Source organism: Neoarius graeffei, chromosome 3 (assembly GCF_027579695.1).
Source record: "Neoarius graeffei isolate fNeoGra1 chromosome 3, fNeoGra1.pri, whole genome shotgun sequence".
NCBI lineage: Eukaryota > Metazoa > Chordata > Actinopteri > Siluriformes > Ariidae > Neoarius > Neoarius graeffei.
The window spans coordinates 43,538,481-43,561,847 of record NC_083571.1 but is presented as its reverse complement, the minus strand read 5'-3'; the positions used below and the strand labels follow the sequence as shown (position 1 = coordinate 43,561,847).

Sequence of the window (23,367 nt, the reverse complement as noted above, 5' to 3'; positions counted from 1 at the left end):
TGTTGTAGTCAATATGTGCAAACTCGTTTTTTCTTCTTCTTCCTGCAAAGAGACTAATGCAAATGAGTGCAAATGATTGGCTTGAATGACTTGTTGGACTAATGCTACGGCACATCTGGTCACAACTTTACTTCCTACTTGCAATTAGTACCCATTTACTGTTTCACATCCAAAGATAGAAGACATAACTTATAACCATGGATTCAATTTATCCTATCATTCATGGTCTCTTATTAAATGTGAGCAGACACATTACCAAAAAATTAAAGTTTGAAGGGAAGTAGCAATAAGTTTGAAGGGAATGCGGCTAATGATCATTGCCTTTGGTGATTGAACCAATTAGCTTAGCTAATACAGTTAGCGCATTCTACTCATCGGTTAATGATTCTAGTATGAAATCTTTAATTTAACAAGAGCACGTCAAATCCACCATGTCACAGCATGCTGTCTCTGTATGCTCCAGAAGAAAGCTTATAAGTACTATTCAAAAGAAGACAATGATGAAGCCCAGGCTGTTTTAAGTTTTGAGGACTACTGTCAGAAATGACAGATGGAGAGTCCACAGTTTCAGTTCTGGGAACTTGTGCTGTTGATGCAATTGGTGACTTTCTCCTTGATCAGGTCTTTCAGAGAGGCTAACTTCACTTTGTATTGTCAAGCATTGTTTGCACTCATCCCCTTCTTCTTTGCAAACAACAATGTTAACTATGCTCACTGGCTTCCCATACAGCTCAGAGACATGGTCTCTTTGGCACAAACCCATCCTCAGCTAGCCAATGAATTTGAGCAGGGGAAGTATGTGGTCCATAAGACCCACAGGGAGTTTTCTGGCTTGGCCATTGACCAGGTCCAATGCATTCATCAAAGGTGATGGTGGTGCCATTGGAATAACTGAGGATCCATCTGCATTGAGGAGATGGATGGTGTCTGGACCAGAGGTTAGTCATTTGGTTTCTCAATATGAATCAGCATCTCAAGTGAAAGCAGCCAGTGAAGATGTCAGACACCATGAGCAGACTTACAGGTCTCAGAAATCCTTCACTGACAAAGTATGGAGCTTGTTTGGTGCAATGAAAAGTCTGGGCAACCCTTTTCAGGAGGAGTCCAGAGACCTTCTTACATTAGAAACCAAAACCATTGCACATCCTAGTGCTGCAGAGCTCATTAAAACTCATCTTGAGAAAGGCAAGGTTGCCTTCAAAGAATTTTTCAACAGTCTGGGCGATGAGGCTTCCTTCTACAAACCAATTACGTAGGAAGAACAAGACTGACTTTTTTTGCCAAGAGGCAGACTCAGGTGCAGGCAAATCAAAAGAGCAAGTGCTGAAAGATGACTGTCACCTCTTCTCACAGCTCTTCATACCCTGTCAATCACGTGAATGTGATCTGCTTGTGTTCTTTAAGCATGAGAACCAGTCATTCCCTCCAGCACTGAGTGACAATGGAAAACTCCACAGTAGTCAGAAGTCTCAGCTTGTCAGCATTCTGGAAACTGTTGTTTCTCCTCCAGACACAGAACCAAAATGTGATGTCATCATAGATGGGTCTTTTCTTGTTTATTCATTGTCTTCAAAGGCATCAAAGACATTTGAGGAATATGCTGTCCAAGACTTTGTTCCAAAAATGCATAATTACTCTTCAAAGTCTGACAGGACAGACATAGTATTTGACGTCTACTGGGATGCTAGTCTGAAGGCTGAAGCTCGATCAAAATGAGGCAGAGGAGGTAGAAGCAGGGTGACTGACAAAACCAAATTTCCACCTAATTGGAGAAGCTTCCTCTGAGACAATGACAACAAAACTGAGCTTTTTGGATTTCTTGCTGACAAAATTGTAGCTTTGTGTCAGTACAGTGTGGTGATTGTGACCAAAGGAGAACATGTTCTTAGCAATAAATCCAGCTGTCTGGAAGACTTAAGTCCTTGCAACCATGAAGAGGCTGACACCAGAATCTTCCTACATGCACTGCATGCAGCTGAACAGCAAAGCAAATCTGTGGTGAAGGCCTGTGACACAGGTATTCTCACCATTGTAGTGTATGCCTTTGGGACTCTCAAGGATGTAGGCCTAGAAGAGCTGTGGATTGAATTTGGTCAAGGTCAGTCCATCAGGTGGCTGCCAGTTCATGACATGGCAAACATTCTAGGCCCTGAAAAATCCCGTGGCATCCTGTTCTTTCTTGCATTCACTGGGTGTGATGTGGTGTCAGCCTTCTGTGGTAAAGGCAAAAGGACTGCTTGGCAAACATGGGAGGTGTGCCCTGAAGTGTCTGGTCTCTTCCAGGAGCTCAGTCAGTATCCACCAGTAACTGATGATGCAGATCTCAGCATGCTTGAGAAGTTTGTTGTCACAATGTATGACAAGAACAGCACTGTCCATGGGGTTGATGAGGCTAGGCTTAACTTGTGTCTGGGTCCAAGCAACTGTATGTCAGATGCATGCTGAGAGCCCTGCCAACTGGGGGTGGCAAAAAGGTTATGTTTGGCAAGTAGTGTGGACAACACTTCCACCAGTTGCCCAGAGTTGTCAGCAATTGACAAAGTGTGGGTACAAGACAGAATGTCATGGACAATGCAAGTGCTACCACTTTGGCCTCAAGTGCACACAGCTGTGTACATGCAAATGTGATGATTAAGACAATTAGTTCAGTTGTGCATCCACCCACTTCAAGAAGTCATCCACCCACTTCTTGTACCCACACTTTGTCAGTTGCTAACAACTCTGGGCAATTGGTGGAAGTGTTGTCCACACTACTTGCCAAACATCACCTTTTTGCCACCCCCAGTTGGCAGGGCTCTCAGCATGCATCTGACATACAGTTGCTTGGACCCAGACACAAGTTAAGCATAGTTTATAGGTGTTTAAGCATAGAATTTAAAAAAATTTTCATGTATACATCAATCGTAACACAAAGCATGGACTGAGCCAAGTCCCTTTCTGCTCAATTTGTGAAAAATCCTAAATTTTGTGTAATGCTAATATCAATTCTTTCATGCGTATTCCATTTCAAGAATACAAGAATAGGTATCAATCAACATACTCCTCAGTCAAGAGTTGTGAAAGTTTATAGTGTTTAAGCATAGAATTAAAAAAATTTATACTGCTTGAGTATACATTTCTATTATAATATTGCCTAGCTACTGTGTCAAATTTGGAGCCATAGGACACTATTTTTGCAATTACATTGCTTCTGTCTTCACAATTTATCACAATTTTGACTTTTTAAATACATAATTAACTTATATTCAAAAACCTATATTTTGATGTCAAGATCATCAGAAATTTATTAACCAGTCACATTCCAGGTCAAAGACTGCATAAAATGGCTTTCAAGGGCGGCCATCTTGGATTTTCAGGTGGCTAACGGACTTTTTGTAAAAAGTAGGTCCCAAAGATAATTTGTGCCAAATTTGATGCTTTTATCACAAAGTGAAAGATTGTTTCATTAATCTGCAGCACTAACACCATTGTAGGGTTTAACGTTTACCCTACTCTAACTCACTCAATTCAACTCATGTAGCACTTGCTAATCACCTGATAAATTTAATCTTTTTCAGTCAAGTGAAAGTAATACTCTGGTCCTCCAAGACTTAGCTTAGATATATCTGTACTATTGCTAAGGTTTATCTAGAGCTAGACGTGGTGATGCAAAAACACGGCTTGTAATTTCTCAAGAGTCAATTTCTCATTGGATTTTGGAGCAAATTTAAGAAATCCATATTGAACATTTATGCACATCACAACTATTTTGATATTTGTTAAGTTTCATGAATCCATGAAATAGATGTAGAACTGTAGTTAGAGATTTGCTCAGCAACAAGCAAAATACTTCAAATCCATTGTGAGTTTTAATGCCCAACTGTCATTTTCCCTTTGCTGTGACACATTTTGAAAACAATTAGATTTCCTCCAGGACACCTGCTCCCTGTAACTCGTGTTTCATTTCTTCTCCATCTTTCCTTCTCTTCTCACTTGTGGGACGAAGAGATGACGAATTACTGCTCAAAGTCCCAATGGCCCCATTACCCTGAGCTGAGCCTAACTGAGCGTTCGTCCTTTTTGTCAGTACCCGTCACCTGTTTTTCCCTGTCCACTGCTTCCCCACTCCTTACCTCCACCTCAGACTCCCCCAGGGCTGCGTTTGTCAGAGAGGAGGAGTGTAGACAGAGAAAGGGGAAAGAGACGGATGAGGAGCAAGGCTGGCATACAGCTTTGCCCTGCATTTTGATGCATGCCTTCTCTGTGCCTTCTGATTAACTCTATGTTTGATCTCTAGTTTTTTGCTCTGCTCTTTTTTTTGGCAGTCCCAATTGTGAAAGGATGGTTTAAGGCGGTTTTACCAGGTAAGACAGAATAGTAATATCAATGTGTATGAGATACACAGTATGGCCAAAGGTTTATGAACACCTAACCTTCATATTCATATATGCTTTTGAACATTCCATTCCAGATGTAGTCTCTGCTTTGCTGTTATAATAACCTCTACTCTCTTTGGAAGGCTTTCCACTAGATTTTGGAGCATGGCTATGGGGATTTACCCATTCAGTAACAAGAGCATTAGTGAGATCAGCGACTGATGTCAAGCGAGGAGGCCTGGGGTACAGTCGGCATTTCAATTCCAAACCCCAGTTCAGTGGGGTTGAGGTCCGGGCTCTGTGCAGGCCACTTGACTTCTTTCACTCCAACCTTGGCAAACCATGTAAAGTTTGGCTCCCTTAATTCGAGTGGAGGGGAATTATAAAGCTATAGTATACACTATATAGCCCACTAAACTGGGCACTGTAGCAGAGCCGACACATGTATGAAAAACAAACAAACAAAAAACCTGGCCATAGCAGCAACTAGTTTTCTAAACATGATCCAACTGTTTTGCAGAAGATACCTAGTTTTGACCAATCACTTGCATGTATATAAATTACTTAACTGAAGGAAACTCATCAGTCTGGAAGCTAGCTACATAGCTAGAAACCATAATTTAGAAAGGAGAGAGTTTTCACCGACTGAATGAAGAAAAAAAAGATCTCTGTGACTTTAACCATGGCATGGCTGTTGGTACCAGATGGGCTGATTTGGAAAAAAATAATTGAGTGAGTGACACTCCTGTGGGTGGAAATGCCTTGTTGATAAGAGAGCTCAGAGGAAAATGGCCACCTTGGTTCAGCTGCCAAGAAGGATATAGTAACTCAAATAATCACACTTTACAAATGTGGTGAGCAGAAAAGCATCTCAGTATGCACAACACATTGAATCTTGAGGTGGATGGGCTACAACAGCAGACACTGGGTTCCACTCCGACAGCCAAGAAGAAGAATCTGAGGCTATCATGGGCACAGGAATATTGAAACTGGACAGTAGAAGATTAGATCAAAAGAAAAAAAAGTCTTCTGCTGTTGTAGTCCATCCACCTCAAATTTTTATGTATGTTCTGAGATGCTTTTCTGCTCACCATGGTTGTAAAGAGTGATTATTTGAGTTACTACAGACTTCCTGTCAGCTCAAACCAGTCTGGTCATTCTCTTCTGAGCGCTCTTATCAACAAGGCATTTTAGCCTGCAGACCATCTACTCACAGAATGACAGGACGTTTTTTGGCACCATTCTGTGTAAACTCTAGAGACTGCTGTGTGAGAAAATCCCAGTACATCAGCAGTTTCTGAAAAACTCAAACCAGTTCATCTGGCACCAACAACCATACCATGGTTAAAGTTACAGAGATCATACTTTTCTCCCATTCTGATGTTTGATGTGAACACTGAAGTGATTGCAAAACAGAAAGGGTAGGTCTTTATTGAACAAGATATGCTTGCTGCTGACTGGACCTGGCCTTTGACCATCACAAAGAAAACTGCACTTTTTCAGGCTGTTATCTACTTAGTCTGGGGAAAATGATTTAACATGAAGTTACTTATATTATTACAGTGAGGAGTTTCTTCTGAATATCTCAGCTTCCTTTAGGTATGTTTTCAGCATTGCCATACTTGTATTTATGCCATGCAAATTAACATTATATCTAAAATAACATATGAATGCATTTTATAAAATAAGCACAAATAATAGCATCAGTAGAATAGTAGATTCCTCAGATATTCCCTCAGATTTTCAAGCTTTTCAAGTGTTGTGATGTACAATGACAACATATCCTTTCCAATTTTAGTTCCTTTTGATGAGTTTTAAAATTTGCTGTGTGATGTTTGTGGGGGATATTTTTGTTTGTTTATGTTTTGAACTTTCATTCATAAATTCATTCAATAAGGTCATTATTATTTTTTTCATTATCCATAACCACTTGTCCTGTGCAGGGTCACAGGCAAGCTGGAGCCTATCCCAGCTGACTATAGGTGAGAGGTGGGGTACACCCTGGACAAGTTGCCAGATCATCGCAGGGCTTTTAAAATTTTATTTATTTATTTATTTATTTATTGAAAACTTTACCCAAACAAACAAACAAACAAACAAACAAACAAACAAACAAACAAACAAACAAACAAAGTCATTATTTCATATTAAATTTGCATTTACCTCATCATATGGAAAAGTTAGTAAGACTGGAGTACAAATTAAATCCTATGATGACAGCAAGGACAGACGTGAAGAGGAAATAATAAGACAAATAGTAAATTTCTTTCTCTCCCCAAGACCCCTATCAGTAAAGGAAATTCATGAGCTCTCAGACAGCCAGTGACATGAGATAAACACTATCAGATGTGTCCGATGGCCAGTGGCAGTTGAGGTGCAGTCACATTGCTAATCTGACAGGGTGGAAGTAAAAAAAATAATAATAAAAAATAAAGAATTTGCTAACTTGACATCAAGACCAATCTCATTCTGATAACTTAAGTTAAACCCAACCCAGCTGCCATCCTTGTCATCAATTTATAGATTCAGCTCATCTGGCTTACAGGTTATTTAACTGTCATGTTACAGCTGGAAGAGTTATTACTAATGGCTGCTGTAGGATGATGCATTTTACTCATTTTAACACAATGCTGGGGACATTTTAATAGCCAAAGTAAATGTGAACACAATATACTTGTTGAATGTACAGTAAATGACAGCATTTTACTTTACTAAAGCACATCCCTTGGTAGAACATACCTTTGTCACATCTGTATTTTATATTATATTAGAATATTAGTGTTCTTTTATTCAATAAATGATTCTCTTCATTGGATTGCATGAGATGGACCAAACCACTGTTCATATTTTCATGCACATTTTTGTTACAACACTACTTGATCATAGATAATTAAGGTATCCCTGTAGATTTTCAATCTATCATATACCTAAGTAATCTATAACAAAACAGTTTAACTTGCATGTTGAACTTTAAGGTGAAATTTCAAATGTGTATACATTAATACTATTTAGGTCAGAAATCATTGAAACACTGGTAAAATCTATCCTATAATCATGGATCTAAAACCTCTCAGAGATCCTGAAAATGCACCTGAGAGCATCTATTTTCAAAAAATTTTCCAGAGGGGGCATGCTCCCGGACCCCCCTAGTTTCACTTCACACCTTCGGCGTTTGCTTTTGCGCCATTGGCGCTCAATTGTCTGTGTATTACCATGCCAGAATTTAGGGCTTTAATTTTTTTCTGGGGAAAACACTGATAATGCTGTTTACATATTCTGCTTTGCTTTTGTAAATACCATGGCTGCTAATAAACACTCTTCCTGCATTTAGATCCATCTACCACTGTCTATTTTGTAGTGTCTTGATCCCCAGATCTTTAACCCAGCCACATATAAAAAGCTTTTCCAGGTTTTTATCTGTTTGGCTGTGTAGAACGATGTCTGCAGCACCAGGTAGTTTGAGATGTCGGGGAATTCAACTGATGGATAATTTTTCCAACTCATAGGAAAAATAATTATTTGTTAATGTTTTAGGATCTATCCCATTGAGTGGTTTCTATATCCACTTCTTCTGAGTGTGCTTCTTGGTTTTAATAAATTGTTTGTTTGCTGTACAGAAACATGGCAATAAGTTCTTGTGTTAATAGGTCAGACTCCACTTTTGGATCATTAATCCCTTTTGACTGAGAATGCCTTGCAGGCATGGTTTTATGTTGGCTTCTGGCACATCCATACAGCTTTAAATACAATACTTACAATTAAAAACAGTTTGTTTTTATTGTGTTTATTTAATTCCTGGGCTCCTGTCTGTAACAGGAAGTGATGTTGTATTCCGTTACTACATTTTACAATAAATTGTTAGATTCTAATAGAATAGATGAGCCAAAATAATTGGGGATCTTTTTTAATGGGTCCCAACTTGTTACAAGAATGAATAGGTGGGCCTCAAAGCAGAAAAGGTTGAGAACCCCTGACTTAGGTTACAGATAAACATGACAAAGACTAAGATTTATCTCCTTGATACAGTTGTGGTCACAAGTTTACATACAGTGACGTGAAAGCCATCTTGGATATGAATGTCATGGCAATATTTGGGCTTTCAGTAATTTCTTCAAACTGTTCTTCTGTGGCAGAATGATTGTACAGCATACAGCTTTCATTAAAAAAAAACACTAGAATTTGGTGCACAAGTTTTAATTTTCTTTGGGTTTTCTGAAATCAACACAGGGTCAAAATTATACATATAGGGTCAAAAATGTACATATAGCACACCTAATATTTGGATAAAATGTCTCTTCGCAAGATTCACCTTGACCAAACATTTTTTTTTACCATGAATAAGCTTCTGGCAGAATTCTGGTTGGATATTTCATGACTCTTCATGGTAGAATTGGTAGAGTTCAATTAATTTTTTTTTCTTGGCATGGACTCGACTTATAAGCACGGTCCATATATTTTTAATAGGGTTGAAGTCAGGACTGGTTTTAAGCTTAATGTTAGCCTGCTTTATCCTCCACAACCAGCTCTGATGCATGTTTGGGTTCATTGTCCTGTTGTAACTCCCAAGTCGTGTTCAAGTTTCTGATGGTTTATGCTGAAGAATTCTGAGGTAGTCCTCCTTCATTATTCCATCCACTTTGTGCAATGAACCAGTTCCACTGGCAGTAAAACAACCCCAGAGCATGATGATCCTACCACCACCACCACCAGCTGGTACAGTGTCTCTCTGTACATGGTGGTCATTGTGGCCAAACAAATCAATTTTTGTCTCATCTGACCGTACAGCTATCCTCCACAAGGCTTTGTTCTTTGTCCGTGTGGTCAGCTTCAATCTTTAGTTAAGCTTGAAGGTGTCAATTTTGGAGCAGGGGGTTATTTCTTGGATAGCAGCCTCTTAGTCCATGGTGAGCTGAACTGTAGACAGTGATTCATCAGCTTCCAGTTCATGGCAGGGCTGTGCCATGGTGGTTCCTGACCATCCAAACCAATCTGCTTTCAGCTGAGGGTGACAGTTTGGGTTTTCTTGAAGCAAAGTGGCTTGGCAAAGTGACTACACCTCACAATAACTTGAAATACAATTGTTTGTACCTCTAAACTAATAATCCAATTGAGCATATGTAAATTTTTAACCCTGTATGTATAATTTTGACCCTGTGTTGATTTCAGAAAACCCAAAGAAAATTAAAACTTGTGCACCAAATTCTAGTAGTTTTTTTAAATTAAAGATGTATACTGTACAATCATTCTGCCACAGAAGAACAGTTCAAAGAAATTACTGAAAGCCCAAATATTGCTATGACATTCATATCCAAGATGACATTCATGCCACTGTATGTAAACTTCTGACCACAACTGTATGGTTCATGCAGGCTAAAAGAGATATTTAAGGTTGACATTGCAATTGAGGAACATCATTAAGATCATTTAATGGTAATGAATTAGGATCCCCATCACCATACTCTTAAGGACTCCAAATGTTACAATGTTAATAATAAATTACATCATATAAACCACAACACAGCCCTTTTAAACCTTTTCTCTGGAAAATAAATGTCTTGGATTCTGCCAAAGGTGTGTTTTTCTAGCTGTCTAATGACCACATTCATAGAGAAGTATTACAGGACAGCTCTTAAATAGAAAGAAGAGGGAATTATAATAGCTGTGCACTCAAGAAATGCTTAAATGCCAAAAGCAAACTCATTTTTCAGCCGATCAGCACTCAGGTGGCCATAGCAATGCAGAGTTTATTAAGAATATGTCAGTGCTGTGAACTAAGAGTTCCTGGGAAATAAAAAAAGAATGTGGTTAATGAATGTCATGTCTGTTGACCTTCTCAACTACATATTGTTGGGATCCCTGAAAGATTTCTAAGGTGAAATTAGCTCAGGATTAATCTTTGGCTAAGCAATACAGGAAAAACAGTGGAAATTTTTGGATTTCCTATCCTCTCAGATGCAGAAATACTGCAGATATTAACAAACAAAGAAACAAGCAAACAAACAACAAAAAGAGGGTACCCCCCAGTTCCTGAATTATTAGGACCCTTGGTTAAAAAAAAAAAATCTCCTTGTGGTTAATTAGCTCAATCTTACAATGAATATATGTAAATCTATACATAAATCCAGGTCAAGAGCTTCAGTTAATGATCACATCAAACATCAGAATGGGAGGAAAATGTTGTTACCTATATAGTTTTGCAAAGCTCCTTTGTGACAATGTCCATTGTTAAATGAGCTCTACAAATAAATTTTAACTGAATTAAATTGATTTCAGTGACTTTGACCATGGAACGTTTGTTGGTGCAAGACTGGCTGATTTAAGTATGTCAGAAATAAATGCCCAAGCAGGTGTATACACAGAATGAAAGACAAAACAACCATCACTGAGCAGCACTTTTGCAGGCAAAAATGACTTGTTGATGAAAGAGGTCAGAGGTGAATTGTCAGATTGCTTTGAGCTGACAGCAAAACTACAGTAACACAAATAACAACTCCTTTCAACTATGGTGAGCAGAAAAGCATCTATTAAAAACAGTGAGGCAGAACAATTGGGTTCCATGCCTGTCAGTCAATTATTATTTGGAATAAACAGATAATGTGTCCTAAACATATACACATACTAATATGATGAAAAGGAAAAAAAAAACTTGTGAGAAAGATTTGCAGTCTGGTTGTGACTAAAGGGTGTGCATCCTGTGCATTGCAACAAAGGTTGAGTAACAAATCCCGCTCCCACCCTTCAACCCACCACAAACGTCCCCCGACCCTCTAACTTCCAGTTTAAACCCTGTCCATTTTGGGTTTAAATATGAATACAGCTATTGGGAACATCAAATATATACATATACTGTAGTGTCACTATATGCCATTGTATGTAAAGGAAAGTTGAAGGCTGGATAGAAGACTGAACACTGATTACTCACTGTAAAGTATAGTTCCATTGGAAGCCTTTGCTTTCACAGTAAGATGAATGGTAATTGTGTCTTCAGAAGATGTGCTCTCAAAACTTGTATATAATGAAGTAAAGGGCTGAAGCTCCAAGTATGAAGAACCACTAAATGAAGGGAAGAATATAGAGGTTTCTGAAATAAAGAGGAAAAAGGGTGTTGATTAATGACAGTCATTGATGGTTAAAAGCACATTAATGCACATACTGATGACAACAGTTCATCATTCATTCATCAAGCACATTACTTTGGATCATTAGAGCTGACAGTCTTGCACTTGTTTGCACACTGTTTGATTTTAAGATACTTGAGTAGCTACAGCCTAGTTAAGGATTCAAAAAGTTTGGCATTCTCTGACACTAAGGCCACAAGCAAAGGCAGGAGGAATCCTATCATGCCTTGCATGAGGACACTTTTATCTCACTGAGGATCACAGATCCATGTGACTTAGGGCAAACAGGCTGGAGGAGGCTCTGGCTTCAGTCATGGTTTCTCTGTGGCAGTAATGAACTCTTATCTTCTTTGCGCAAAGGGCAATGTATGTAGTGCTGTCATGCAGCGCTGGTGGGTGATATCATGAGATTTAAAATGGAGGACCCCAGCGGGCCCAATAAGGCTGAGTCAGCAAAGACATATATGGCAATTTCACAGTGGTTCATAAAGCAAGTAAGTCATTCTTTTAGATGTAAAGTGCTAAGGCTTTGAACTCAAAATGAAAACTGCTATATAAATTTGGCTTATTATTAATGGTGTTTCATGTCTGTGACATTATTTTTGGTAACAAACTATTACCTAAAATTTATGTAGACACAAACCTTACAGAGTGAATGGTAAGTACAAAGAAAACTTGAAGGGCGCTTGGTAGAGTGCATACCTCCACCAAGCCACATATTATCGATATCAAGATCAAATCACTTGAACCAAGGATAATACTAAAGCTGAACACCAAATTTCATCAAAATCTGTTCACTACATTTTGAGTTATGTTGGGAAAAGGAAAAAAAAAATTCTGGATCTGCATACCGTACATATCTGGATCCTGGATCCACATATATATATCTGGATTTGCAACTAAATCTCATCAATTGTTCCTTGGCCCTTAGCTCACTTTTCCTCTAAATTTCAACATATATTCACTACTTTTTGAGTTACGTTGGGAACAGATAAACAAAGAAATAAACAGAAGTGAAAATGTAACCTCTTCCCACAAAGTTGGTGGAGGTAATGAATGAAGATGATGATAAATATGGGAGAGTTTCTCCTTGCCCATTATGACTGCTGAGTAGAAAAGCTTTTCTAACTTTCTGAGGAATGCTTTTCCTCTTCGGTATCTTCATCAAGATGATATCACTAATAAAGGGGTTCACATTGTGAACTTTGATTATTGCAAGCACTTTCATGTAAAATAAATAAATAAAATAAATATGAGTAAGGCAAATAACATAAATTTTGCTGTGCTTTGCATAAGCAATTACCCAGTGAACCTTTCCAAATTTTTAGTGTTATTACCTGGAACTGAAATGGATTAATATAGTGTATGATTATGAATCTACACAAAATAATCCATAATATTGAAGTGGAAAAAAATATAGTTTGCAAAATGATATACAACTAAAAATGTTTACATTATGACTGCATAAACATTCACCCCATAGCCCCTAAATTAGGCAAAGTGTTATATGAGCTCAATATAAATACACCTGTTCCTGAAAGGCCCAATAATTTATCAGAGACCATACCTAAACAAACAGTAGACCAGGACAAAGTTTGGGAAATGTATCAATCAGGGTTTTGTTCTAAATAAATATTGAACATCCTGTGGAGCATCCTCAGTGAACATCCCAAGGAGAACCATTATACAATGGAATTTTTTTTTAGCAAAAATATAACTCTTTCTAGAGGAGACTGTCCATCAAAGGTTAGTGTGCAGGTAAGAATGGAATTAGTCAAAGAAGCAGCCAAGAGGTGCAGGGTAATTCTGGAGGATCTAAAGAGAGGCACATTTAAAATGGGAGCTGTTCACATCACAGCTACAGCCTTGACACTCCAGATAGCCTGGTGAGAATAAGCCATTACTGGGAAAAAAAAGAAGCCATATGAACATCTGTGTTTGGAGATCACTAAAAGTGGAAAAGATTCTCTAGTCTGATGAGACGAAAAAAAATATTTTTTAACCTTCTGTGTTCATCAATTTTGTTTATCACTGGGAGAACACAAAATCCATACACTGAAGCATGGTGCCGGTAGTATCACCTTGTGGGGTTGCTTTTCATCATCAGAGCCTGGGAAACTGGTCAGGGTTGACAGAAAGTGGAACAAAGAGCTCTTAGGCTTGCTATTTGGATTAATTTGCTTGAGGTTTATTGATACAAAGGGCAGGATCAAAATGTTCTGGGTCAAACACAGGGTATTTCCAATCCAAATCACAATCCAAAAAATGTAATCACAAAACAAGGCCAGGCCATAGTACAAGAAATCAGAGCTTAGCAATCCAAAGTGCTAGGCAATGACAAAGACAGGGCAAGGCAAGATACAGTCATACACAAGAAGACAATCCAGAACAAATGGCTCAGAACTTACATGTAGGTTCAAGATACAGTTACACTGAAGTGTTTCAATTTAAATAACCTGAATGTGTTAAAATGCTGCACTCAGCCCAGATCTAAATCCGAATGAGAATCTGTGGCAAGACTTGAAAATTGCACTGACAGTTTCCATCCAGTCAGACAGAGATTGAGCAATTTTGCCAAAAAGAGTGAAACGAGAAGGATCTAGATGTGCAAGACAGAGAGAGACAAATCCCAGAAGAGTTGCAGCTATAACTGGAGCCAAAAGTGGTTCTTCCAAGAGCTTTTTCATTTAATTAACTATTGTGTCACCATAATTAAAAAAAATGCACCTTCAAAAGGTACATTACAAATGTTATATGACATTATGTTAGACATATTATTAACAATCCCATTACAATTAGGTGCACTTCAATTCTGGGTTGAACCACAAGTCAGTATGTTGTATATACAGTATTAGTCAAAGGCTTGGACACACTTGCTTATTACTATGAATGAGTGTGTCCAAACTTTTGAGTGGTACTGTACATTATGTATATACATTAAGACATTTTCTTATGCTGTATGTAGTGCTGTAAAGGCAAGTAGCTATGTGCTCTATAATGAGCCCTGCATTGAAAATAGTGTCAGCAAAGATCCTGCAAAAGTCCAATAACTGATATTTTCACAGTGACCAAGAGATGGTGAGTGAGACAGTAAGTAAGAACAGAGACAGGAAATTCAGTTGAAGACACCAGCTTTGCTCCTAGCATTCCCTACAGAGGTTAACCTGACAATTTGAACAATGAGAAGTGTCCCATTGGACACTGGGGCACATTTATGAGGACTGAAGACGGTGGTAATGAGGCGTTCGAGGAGGTCAGAATCAATATGGGAATGAGACTGAATAATTTCCTGCTCCACTGCTTTGCTGGCTGGGACTGAATTATGTGATTCCACTCCTCAATACTCCTCTTTGCTACTCTATGCAGCTTACATGCTTGATAAACTTTAAGCCTCGTCGCTGGCCTCCTGCAAAACATTAAATAAACCACTTTAGCAAAAGACAAAAAATACTGAAGCATGGTAGCCTCGATAAACAGTACACTCAGAATTACAATATGCTTATTTGTGTATTTAGACTGTCCTAATTGCTGAATAATTCAAACCAAAGGAGCAGAGACTTCAAACCCTGACCAACGAATATAATTGTCTCTTAGCATGTAAATAGCCTTTGAAACTTGGAGTTCTCAGGTGCTCAGCTATGCTGCTGCCTCTGAAGTGTGCATGCAGGGACCTAGAGAATGCTCGAGCAAATACCTGAATCCCATGAAACGCTCAATCCAGACAACATGCCAATCAGACCGACAGAACTATTCAAACGTTCACTGTGATTTGGTCTCCCTAGTGAAAAAGAAAGTCACGAAAGTATACTAAACTTGATGATGCTACAGCACACTTTCCTTTACTTGGAGCCACATCAATGATTAATACACTTACAATTGCTAAAACAGAACGACTATGTATTTTTGTTATTAGTATACTTTGGAATCATTTAAGTATACTTCATTACACTTTCAAATCCTAATGAAATGGCTCATTAGTTGTTATTTGCTTCCTTATGTTGACATATTTCCATTTCTTTCTGAAACAGAAAGTCAGTGTTATGTCATGCTGAAGTGACTGACTTTCACAACAGCCAATAGCATTCAAGGACACATGTGGCACTAGAGAGCATTTAATTGAACAATCACAAAGATTTGCATAAATGAATCATTTTGATTATTTTCCCGAAAGTGATGATGAAGTACAACATTTTCAGAAATAGTATTGTATTGTTGCCATTAAGACTAAGGAACAGATACAAAAACCTCTGAAACACCAAATTTGATTTTAAGGGCACATTAGTATACTGTAGCAGATGTAATTTAATCAATTAAATCATATACGAAAAGATATCTTGAGTATTATGACTGCACATATTACTACATTTTCAGTATATTAGAAATGCATCTTAAAAGTGTAATATTATATTCACCTACTCCTCTAATACTCCTCTAATTTATTTATATCACAGAAATAAAACCCATACTGTAAGGTATACATTTAACAAAAAATGCACTTCCCATAATGCATTGTATTAGGGATTTCAAACAACCAACACTGTAGCTTTCAACCTTGAAAGAAACTGGCAATTAAAAAGAAACCTCTATTTTGAGTTAATCAACTTCAACTCCCATAGCAACTTCTTCTCATACAAAGTCATTTTAAAAACAAATCCCAAATAAAAACTGCTTCTAAATTACACAAAACAGCATTTATTTTAGGGCAATCACAAATTTATGAAAACATAAAAATATCAAACTGCTTAATGTTTTGTAATTAATAACATTATACATAACACACAAGCATTTTGAAAATATATTTTACTTACTCAAAACCTATGTTGTATTTTAAAACAAGTACCAATAAAGTGTATTTTTAACAAATTGAACTAAACTGTACGAAGATAATCTTTTACAGTAACATATTTATAATACTATTTATTTAGCAAAGCATCCAAGTATACATGGAAGAAGAAATTAATAAGTGGTTATTTCAATTTAAGAGAACATATAATGTATAGTTTACATAAAATATTGCATTTTTCATCAAAACATGACTTCATTGGTTCTAAAAATTACTTGAAACAAGTTTCTAATTAATAATTTGAATTACTATATGTACAGTAAGTGTGATAATTTCATGTAGTATTAGCATGATCTTTATTAATAGAAAGAAATAACTATAGTATAGGTGCCTCACAATGCCAATTTGATCATGGGTTTGATCCTGAGCTCAGGTGAGAGTGAAGGTTTTGATTTCATTTAGGATTTGAAAATTCATAATCGAATAATGTTGGATGTATGAGAACAAATTGTGCTGATGTAACCAAATTTATTCACATGGACCTGATGTACACATTTGAATTATGTAAAGTCAATGAGCTTCTTTCAAGTGTACTTGCTAGCATTTTTTAAGCACACATATAGACTTGTTAATATATCTACCACAGATTTAGATAAAGTATATTTTAACTACAATTAAGGACATATGTTTGTTTATTTAAAAAAACATCAAAACAAAAGAAAAACAAAACTCTTAAGATGGTTGTTTAATGGGGAAGAGATGGCTGAAAGCTTTACAGGAGTGACGAACCATGAGATAAGCTCGGATACATTCCTGACGGGTTGATGGAGAGGAAGGAAAATAAACATGTCACGCTACAAGAAGCAAGTCAGCCTCCAGCATGAGTGATTAAGGGCACATTGGGCAACAACTGGCTGGCAAGAAAAGAAGAAACAAACAAACAAACCTTCTTTGACCACAAGTACGAGGTATCATGTATGTATTGATCATGCTCTGCTAATAGGTATATAGTTATTTGCTGTAGAAAGAGGAATCTTGTAACAAACACTGTATCTTTCATTCATTATACAACCCCGATTCCAAAAAAGTTGGGACAAAGTACAAATTGTAAATAAAAACGGAATGCAATAATTTACAAATCTCAAAAACTGATATTGTATTCACAATAGAACATAGACAACATATCAAATGTTGAAAGTAAGACATTTTGAAATTTCATGCCAAATATTGGCTCATTTGAAATTTCATGACAGCAACACATCTCAAAAAAGTTGGGACAGGGGCAATAAGAGGCTGGAAAAGTTAAAGGTACAAAAAAGGAACAGCTGGAGGACCAAATTACAACTCATTAGGTCAATTGGCAATAGGTCATTAACATGACTGGGTATAAAAAGAGCATCTTGGAGTGGCAGCGGCTCTCAGAAGTAAAGATGGGAAGAGGATCACCAATCCCCCTAATTCTGCGCCGACAAATAGTGGAGCAATATCAGAAAGGAGTTCGACAGTGTAAAATTGCAAAGAGTTTGAACATATCATCATCTACAGCATAATATCATCAAAAGATTCAGAGAATCTGGAAGAATCTCTGTGCGTAAGGGTCAAGGCCGGAAAACTATACTGGGTGCCCGTGATCTTCGGGCCCTTAGATGGCACTGCATCACATACAGGCATGCTTCTGTATTGGAAATCACAAAATGGGCTCAGGAATATTTCCAGAGAACATTATCTGTGAACACAATTCACCGTGCCATCCGCCGTTGCCAGCTAAAACTCTATAGTTCAAAGAAGAAGCCGTATCTAAACATGATCCAGAAGCGCAGACGTCTTCTCTGGGCCAAGGCTCATTTAAAATAGACTGTGGCAAAGTGGAAAACTGTTCTGTGGTCAGACGAATCAAAATTTGAAGTTCTTTATGGAAATCAGGGACACCATGTCATTCGGACTAAAGAGGAGAAGGACGACCCAAGTTGTTTTCAGCGCTCAGTTCAGAAGCCTGCATCTCTGATGGTATGGGGTTGCATTAGTGCATGTGGCATGGGCAGCTTACACATCTGGAAAGACACCATCAATGCTGAAAGTATATCCAGGTTCTACAGCAGCATATGCTCCTATCCAGATGACGTCTCTTTCAGGGAAGGCCTTGCATTTTCCAACATGACAATGCCAAACCACATACTGCATCAATTACAGCATCATGGCTGCGTAGAAGAAGGGTACGGGTACTGAACTGGCCAGCCTGCAGTCCAGATCTTTCACCCATAGAAAACATTTGGCGCATCATAAAATGGAAGATACGACAAAAAAGACCTAAGACAGTTGAGCAACTAGAATCCTACATTAGACAAGAATGGGTTAACATTCCTATCCCTAAACTTGAGCAACTTGTCTCCTCAGTCCCCAGACATTTACAGACTGTTGTAAAGAGAAAAGGGGATGTCTCACAGTAGTAAACATGGCCTTGTCCCAACTTTTTTGAGATGTGTTGTTGTCATGAAATTTAAAATCACCTAATTTTTCTCTTTAAATGATACATTTTCTCAGTTTAAACATTTGATATGTCATCTATGTTCTATTCTGAATAAAATATGGAATTTTGAAACTTCCACATCATTGCATTCTGTTTTTATTTACAGTTTGTACTTTGTCCCAACTTTTTTGGAATCAGGGTTGTACTAAAAGAATTAATAAATTATTAGATATATCACTGGATATTAGATTAAATTATTATTCATATTGATGAATACTAGGTTAAATTATTACCCATTATAGCAAAGAAGGCAAAAAATGGTTTCCTAAACATGTGATTCAAGTAGTACACCCCTTGAGTCATCAGACCTTCATGTCTACCAACTCATTAACAGAGGTTAAGAAAACAACAAAAACAACATCTGCTTAGTGGCAGATGGAAAAGTGTGAATCCCACATGTCTAATATGGACCTCAAAGGAATATGAACCTAATATGAACCTCAAAGGAATTAAAAAATGCTAAGCAGATAGATAGATAGATGAATGGATGGATGGATAACTGAATCAATGAATGTGCCTGCATGATTATATGATGCTTCCCATGGGGAACACAACTGAGCCAGCCCCTCACATATAGCACTCCCTGTTGCTTTTACACTCTGCCTGGAGAGACAAATAGCATTTTCAAGGATTACTTAATTATCTGCAAATTAGCACTTTGAGAATAAATTGCAGAGGTGCCAGAGAAAGGGTGAGAGAGCGTGGGGGAAAATGGTCCATGAGTTATTGGGAGGAGGGGAAAGAGGGCACTGTTTGCCTTCACAGCATTTTGATAAAGGCTTGCTGTGTCTGTGGGAATGCAAAAGAAACATTAGTTCACTAAGATTTATGAGTAACAAGCAAGCATTAAATGTTAGAATTTAAGTACGCAATTTCAGTAGGCACAGTGACAATTAATTAGCTTAATGCTTCAGTGGCTCACTAAAAAGAACAATCATAGAAGACTTGACAAACAAATATAGACTCTAAAGCTTCTATCTATTAGCCATTTTGAATATTACGCTTTCACACTCAAGACATATGCCAAAAAAGTAAGTTGTGCCAAAAAACAAAAACCCTGAAATAAAAAGCCCATTATATACATAATTAATTCCCTGACACAAAGTCTGTGTATTATTTCTATTACACACTGTGTTTTTCTAATTTCTATTACATATCTAATGTCTATTATGCACTTATTTTTACTCTCTTTTGCTACTTTGGAGCTGCTGTAACATGTGAATTCCTCCTACGGGGGATCAATACATCTTATCTTATTCCTATAGGAGGACCGATTTAAGCAAAATGCAGAAAGCTCAGGAAAAAGAATGTTTTCTCATCTTTGCTATAGCTCACTCTTAGGGATGTTGCTTGAAACAAACAATCTAAGTATTCAAATTCTAAATATTGTCTGAAAATAATGTAAATCAGACTGTGCTTATGAATTTCCAAGTATCTTAATTCCTTTTTTAAGCTCTATAAACACCTGCTTCCTAACAGCAATGGTCCATTTGTGTTCATGTCCGACTACATGCTCATCAATCAATATGTATGATTCTAAGCTATGAATGTTCTCAGTATAGGCTTTGAATGAGTCTATGAATGATATTAGCATAAATCCATATTTGAATTCCAATTCCATAGAAGACTGAAAGATATTCCTGAACTGCCTTGTGATATTCAAGACATATTATGTTTAACATTTTAACCTCGAGATGATGGAATTTTATATGATCGCACTCAGAAGGGCATTATTAGAAGGATGTTTATGAATATTACAGAAACTATAATACTGCTGCATATTGTCAGCTTAAATGCCTGAAGACATAAAATAGCCAGATCACATTCAGCCACTCAATTTAAAATCACTCAATCAAAGAGGGCTCATAAAAAGAAGACATGCTCATTTCTTTGTGTATGTGCATATAAAACCTTGGTCCATTGACCATTTCTATAGTTTCCATGCTAATATGATGTGTGTGTGTGTTTGTTTCTCCCCGGTATACCTACTGGTCAGTGATGTATGGGATATGGCACACTACTTTGGCTGCTCTAATTCAGTCATAGTTATGCAGTTAACATCAATCGAGGCCTGCAATTGTGCCAAAAGCTTTTTTTCATACTGCAAGCTGAGGCAGAAAGACATAAAGCTGCTTTTAAAAGTGCATTAAACATCATGGGCCCCAATCTGCACAGTGTATATGTTGATATTGTATACCATATGATCTTGCTGTAATATCAGTCATTGCACATTCATACCTGCTGAGACCAGAAACATTCTCTACTATGCCATCTTCTGTGTGATCTAACTTTAAATGAGATGTTTTCTGAGAAATATTAAGCCTGAGGAAAATTAAAGTTCTACAAAGTGTCAAGTCTATGGATAAATTTGTTCTTGGAGTCTTCTGAAAAGCAATAGCACCATCGAGATGAAAGGCATCTCACCCCCTGCACCATGCTGAGAACAAAAAATAGGTTGTACCAAAACTCATCCAGAAAAATGCAATCATGAAGACTGTGTGCATGCTCTCTCTCACACACACACACACACACACACACACACACACACACACACACACACACACACACACACACACACACAGAGATCAGCCATAACATTATGACCAGACAGGTGAAGTGAATTACATTGATTATGTTGTTACAATAACACCTGTCAAGGAATGGTATACATTAGGCAGCAAGGGAACAGTTCTTGAAGTTGATATGTTGGAAGCAGGAAAAATGGGGAAGCATAAGGATCTGAGCGACTTTGACAAGGGCCAAATTGTGATGGCAAGATGATTGGGTCTGAGCATCTCCAAAATGGCACATCTTGTGGGGTGTTCATAATATGCAGTGGTTAGTACCTACTAAAAGTGGCCCAAGGAAGGACAACTGGTGAACCGGTGACAAGGTCATGGGTGCCACAGGCTCAGTGATTTGCATGGGGCATTGAAGGCTATATGGCCATATGGTCCAGTTCCACAGAAGAGTGACTATAGTATAAACTGCTGAAAAAGTTAATGCTGCCTAAAACAGAAAGGTGTCGGCAATATCCTTTTCAGCAGTTTGTGCTACAGTAGCTCTTCTGTGGGATTGGACCATATGGCCATATAGCCTTTGTGCCCCATACGACTCAATGAGCCTTCGACACTGCCATTGTAATGAGATAATAAATGTTATTCAGTTCACCCATCAGTGGTAATAATGTTATGGCTGATCAATGTGTGTATGTTTTTCTTAATTTTGAGACTTTTATTACTATTATTTTATTACTATTTTTAGCTGGTTAAGATAATGCCAATAGTGTGCATCAAGGTAAACACTGGCTACTTTGAAGAACCTAAAATATCAAACATATTTTGTCACTTTTGTGTTTACCACATAATTACATATATGTTCTATATGTTATTTCATAGTTTTGATGTCCTCAGTATTGTTCTGCAATGTAGAAGATATCAAAATACAGAAAAACCTATGAATGAGTAGAGGAGAGGTGTCCAAACTTTTGACTGGTACTGCATTTCTAGACATTTTGAATACAGAAATTAAAGGTCAATATGAAACAATGGTCGTGTCTCGTACATAAACATTACTGAACTAAACACCCTGGGTTCCTATCTTCAGTCAATTGAAACATTCAACATAATTGAAACTTAATAATGACATAATGTGTGATCCATGATAACCCCTTTCACATGACACCCATTATTTTTTGAGGCAAAAGCAACAAATTTTCATTCCCCCTCAGTATTCCATAATGGAAAATAACGGATTTCATGCATTCCCACCTGACTGTGTTTAATGGAATGTGACAGAGCATAAGCCTCCATGAGATATGTAGAACATGCGTGGCTAGATATGACGTAAAATTAATGAGGTGGCAAGTCCAATGTTGTGAAAAGCCCAAGATGAGACATTACATAGTTAGCAACATGGCATAAGTTGAGCTGTATCTTGTCTCTGAGAGAGTGCGCTTGCTGTTTCTGAACATTTGTTTTAATTAAGCAAGGTCTATTTATAACATTCCTATTTATGTCTGCTGATGTTTTCTTTGCTTGTTGTTTTGAGCTCACCGTCGGCTACTTTACATTGAAGCAGTGCGAGTAGCTCCATTGCAATATCACTACTTTTCATTTATGCCACTGCTAGCAATGCCATGACTGTCACAACATGTAAGTCTGATGGTTCTGATTCCCACAGGAGCCATGACAAAAGATTTCCATAAATTTTACTAGGCTGCCAGGGGGTCGATTAATGTTTCAACTTTTCCATTTGGCTCCCATTCCCACAGGACACCATTACAGCATACACAGTTTTCAGTGTGAGTGGGAACAGGGTATATACTGTAACTCTTAGCAGCAAATGGAACAAAAGCTAGAATGCAACAAAATGAAACATGACTACTGTCTGGCATGTCTGTCCACTTGTGTGCATGGTTGCCAGGTCTCAGAAAAAAAATTACCCTACTACATCTCAAAAACTGCACAAAAAGACCTGAATTTAACCTACACATTTTGGGACAAGGGAATCTCATCATCTTCTTTTTCTAAGTAAGGAAATAAGTTCACTTGTCACACATATTTCTGATGTTTTGTTTCAAAA

The 23,367-nt window shown here is 37.6% G+C and overlaps 1 protein-coding gene across 1 annotated transcript in view; it reads right to left on the bottom strand.

Moving 5' to 3' along the window:
• The window catches only part of eys (eyes shut homolog), an 877,903-nt gene that overhangs the window by 208,480 nt on the left and 646,056 nt on the right, over nucleotides 1–23,367 (bottom strand). Inside the window, 1 exon segment of the mRNA XM_060915649.1 lies at nucleotides 11,278–11,436. Within this exon segment, the coding sequence (XP_060771632.1) occupies nucleotides 11,278–11,436 (159 nt within the window).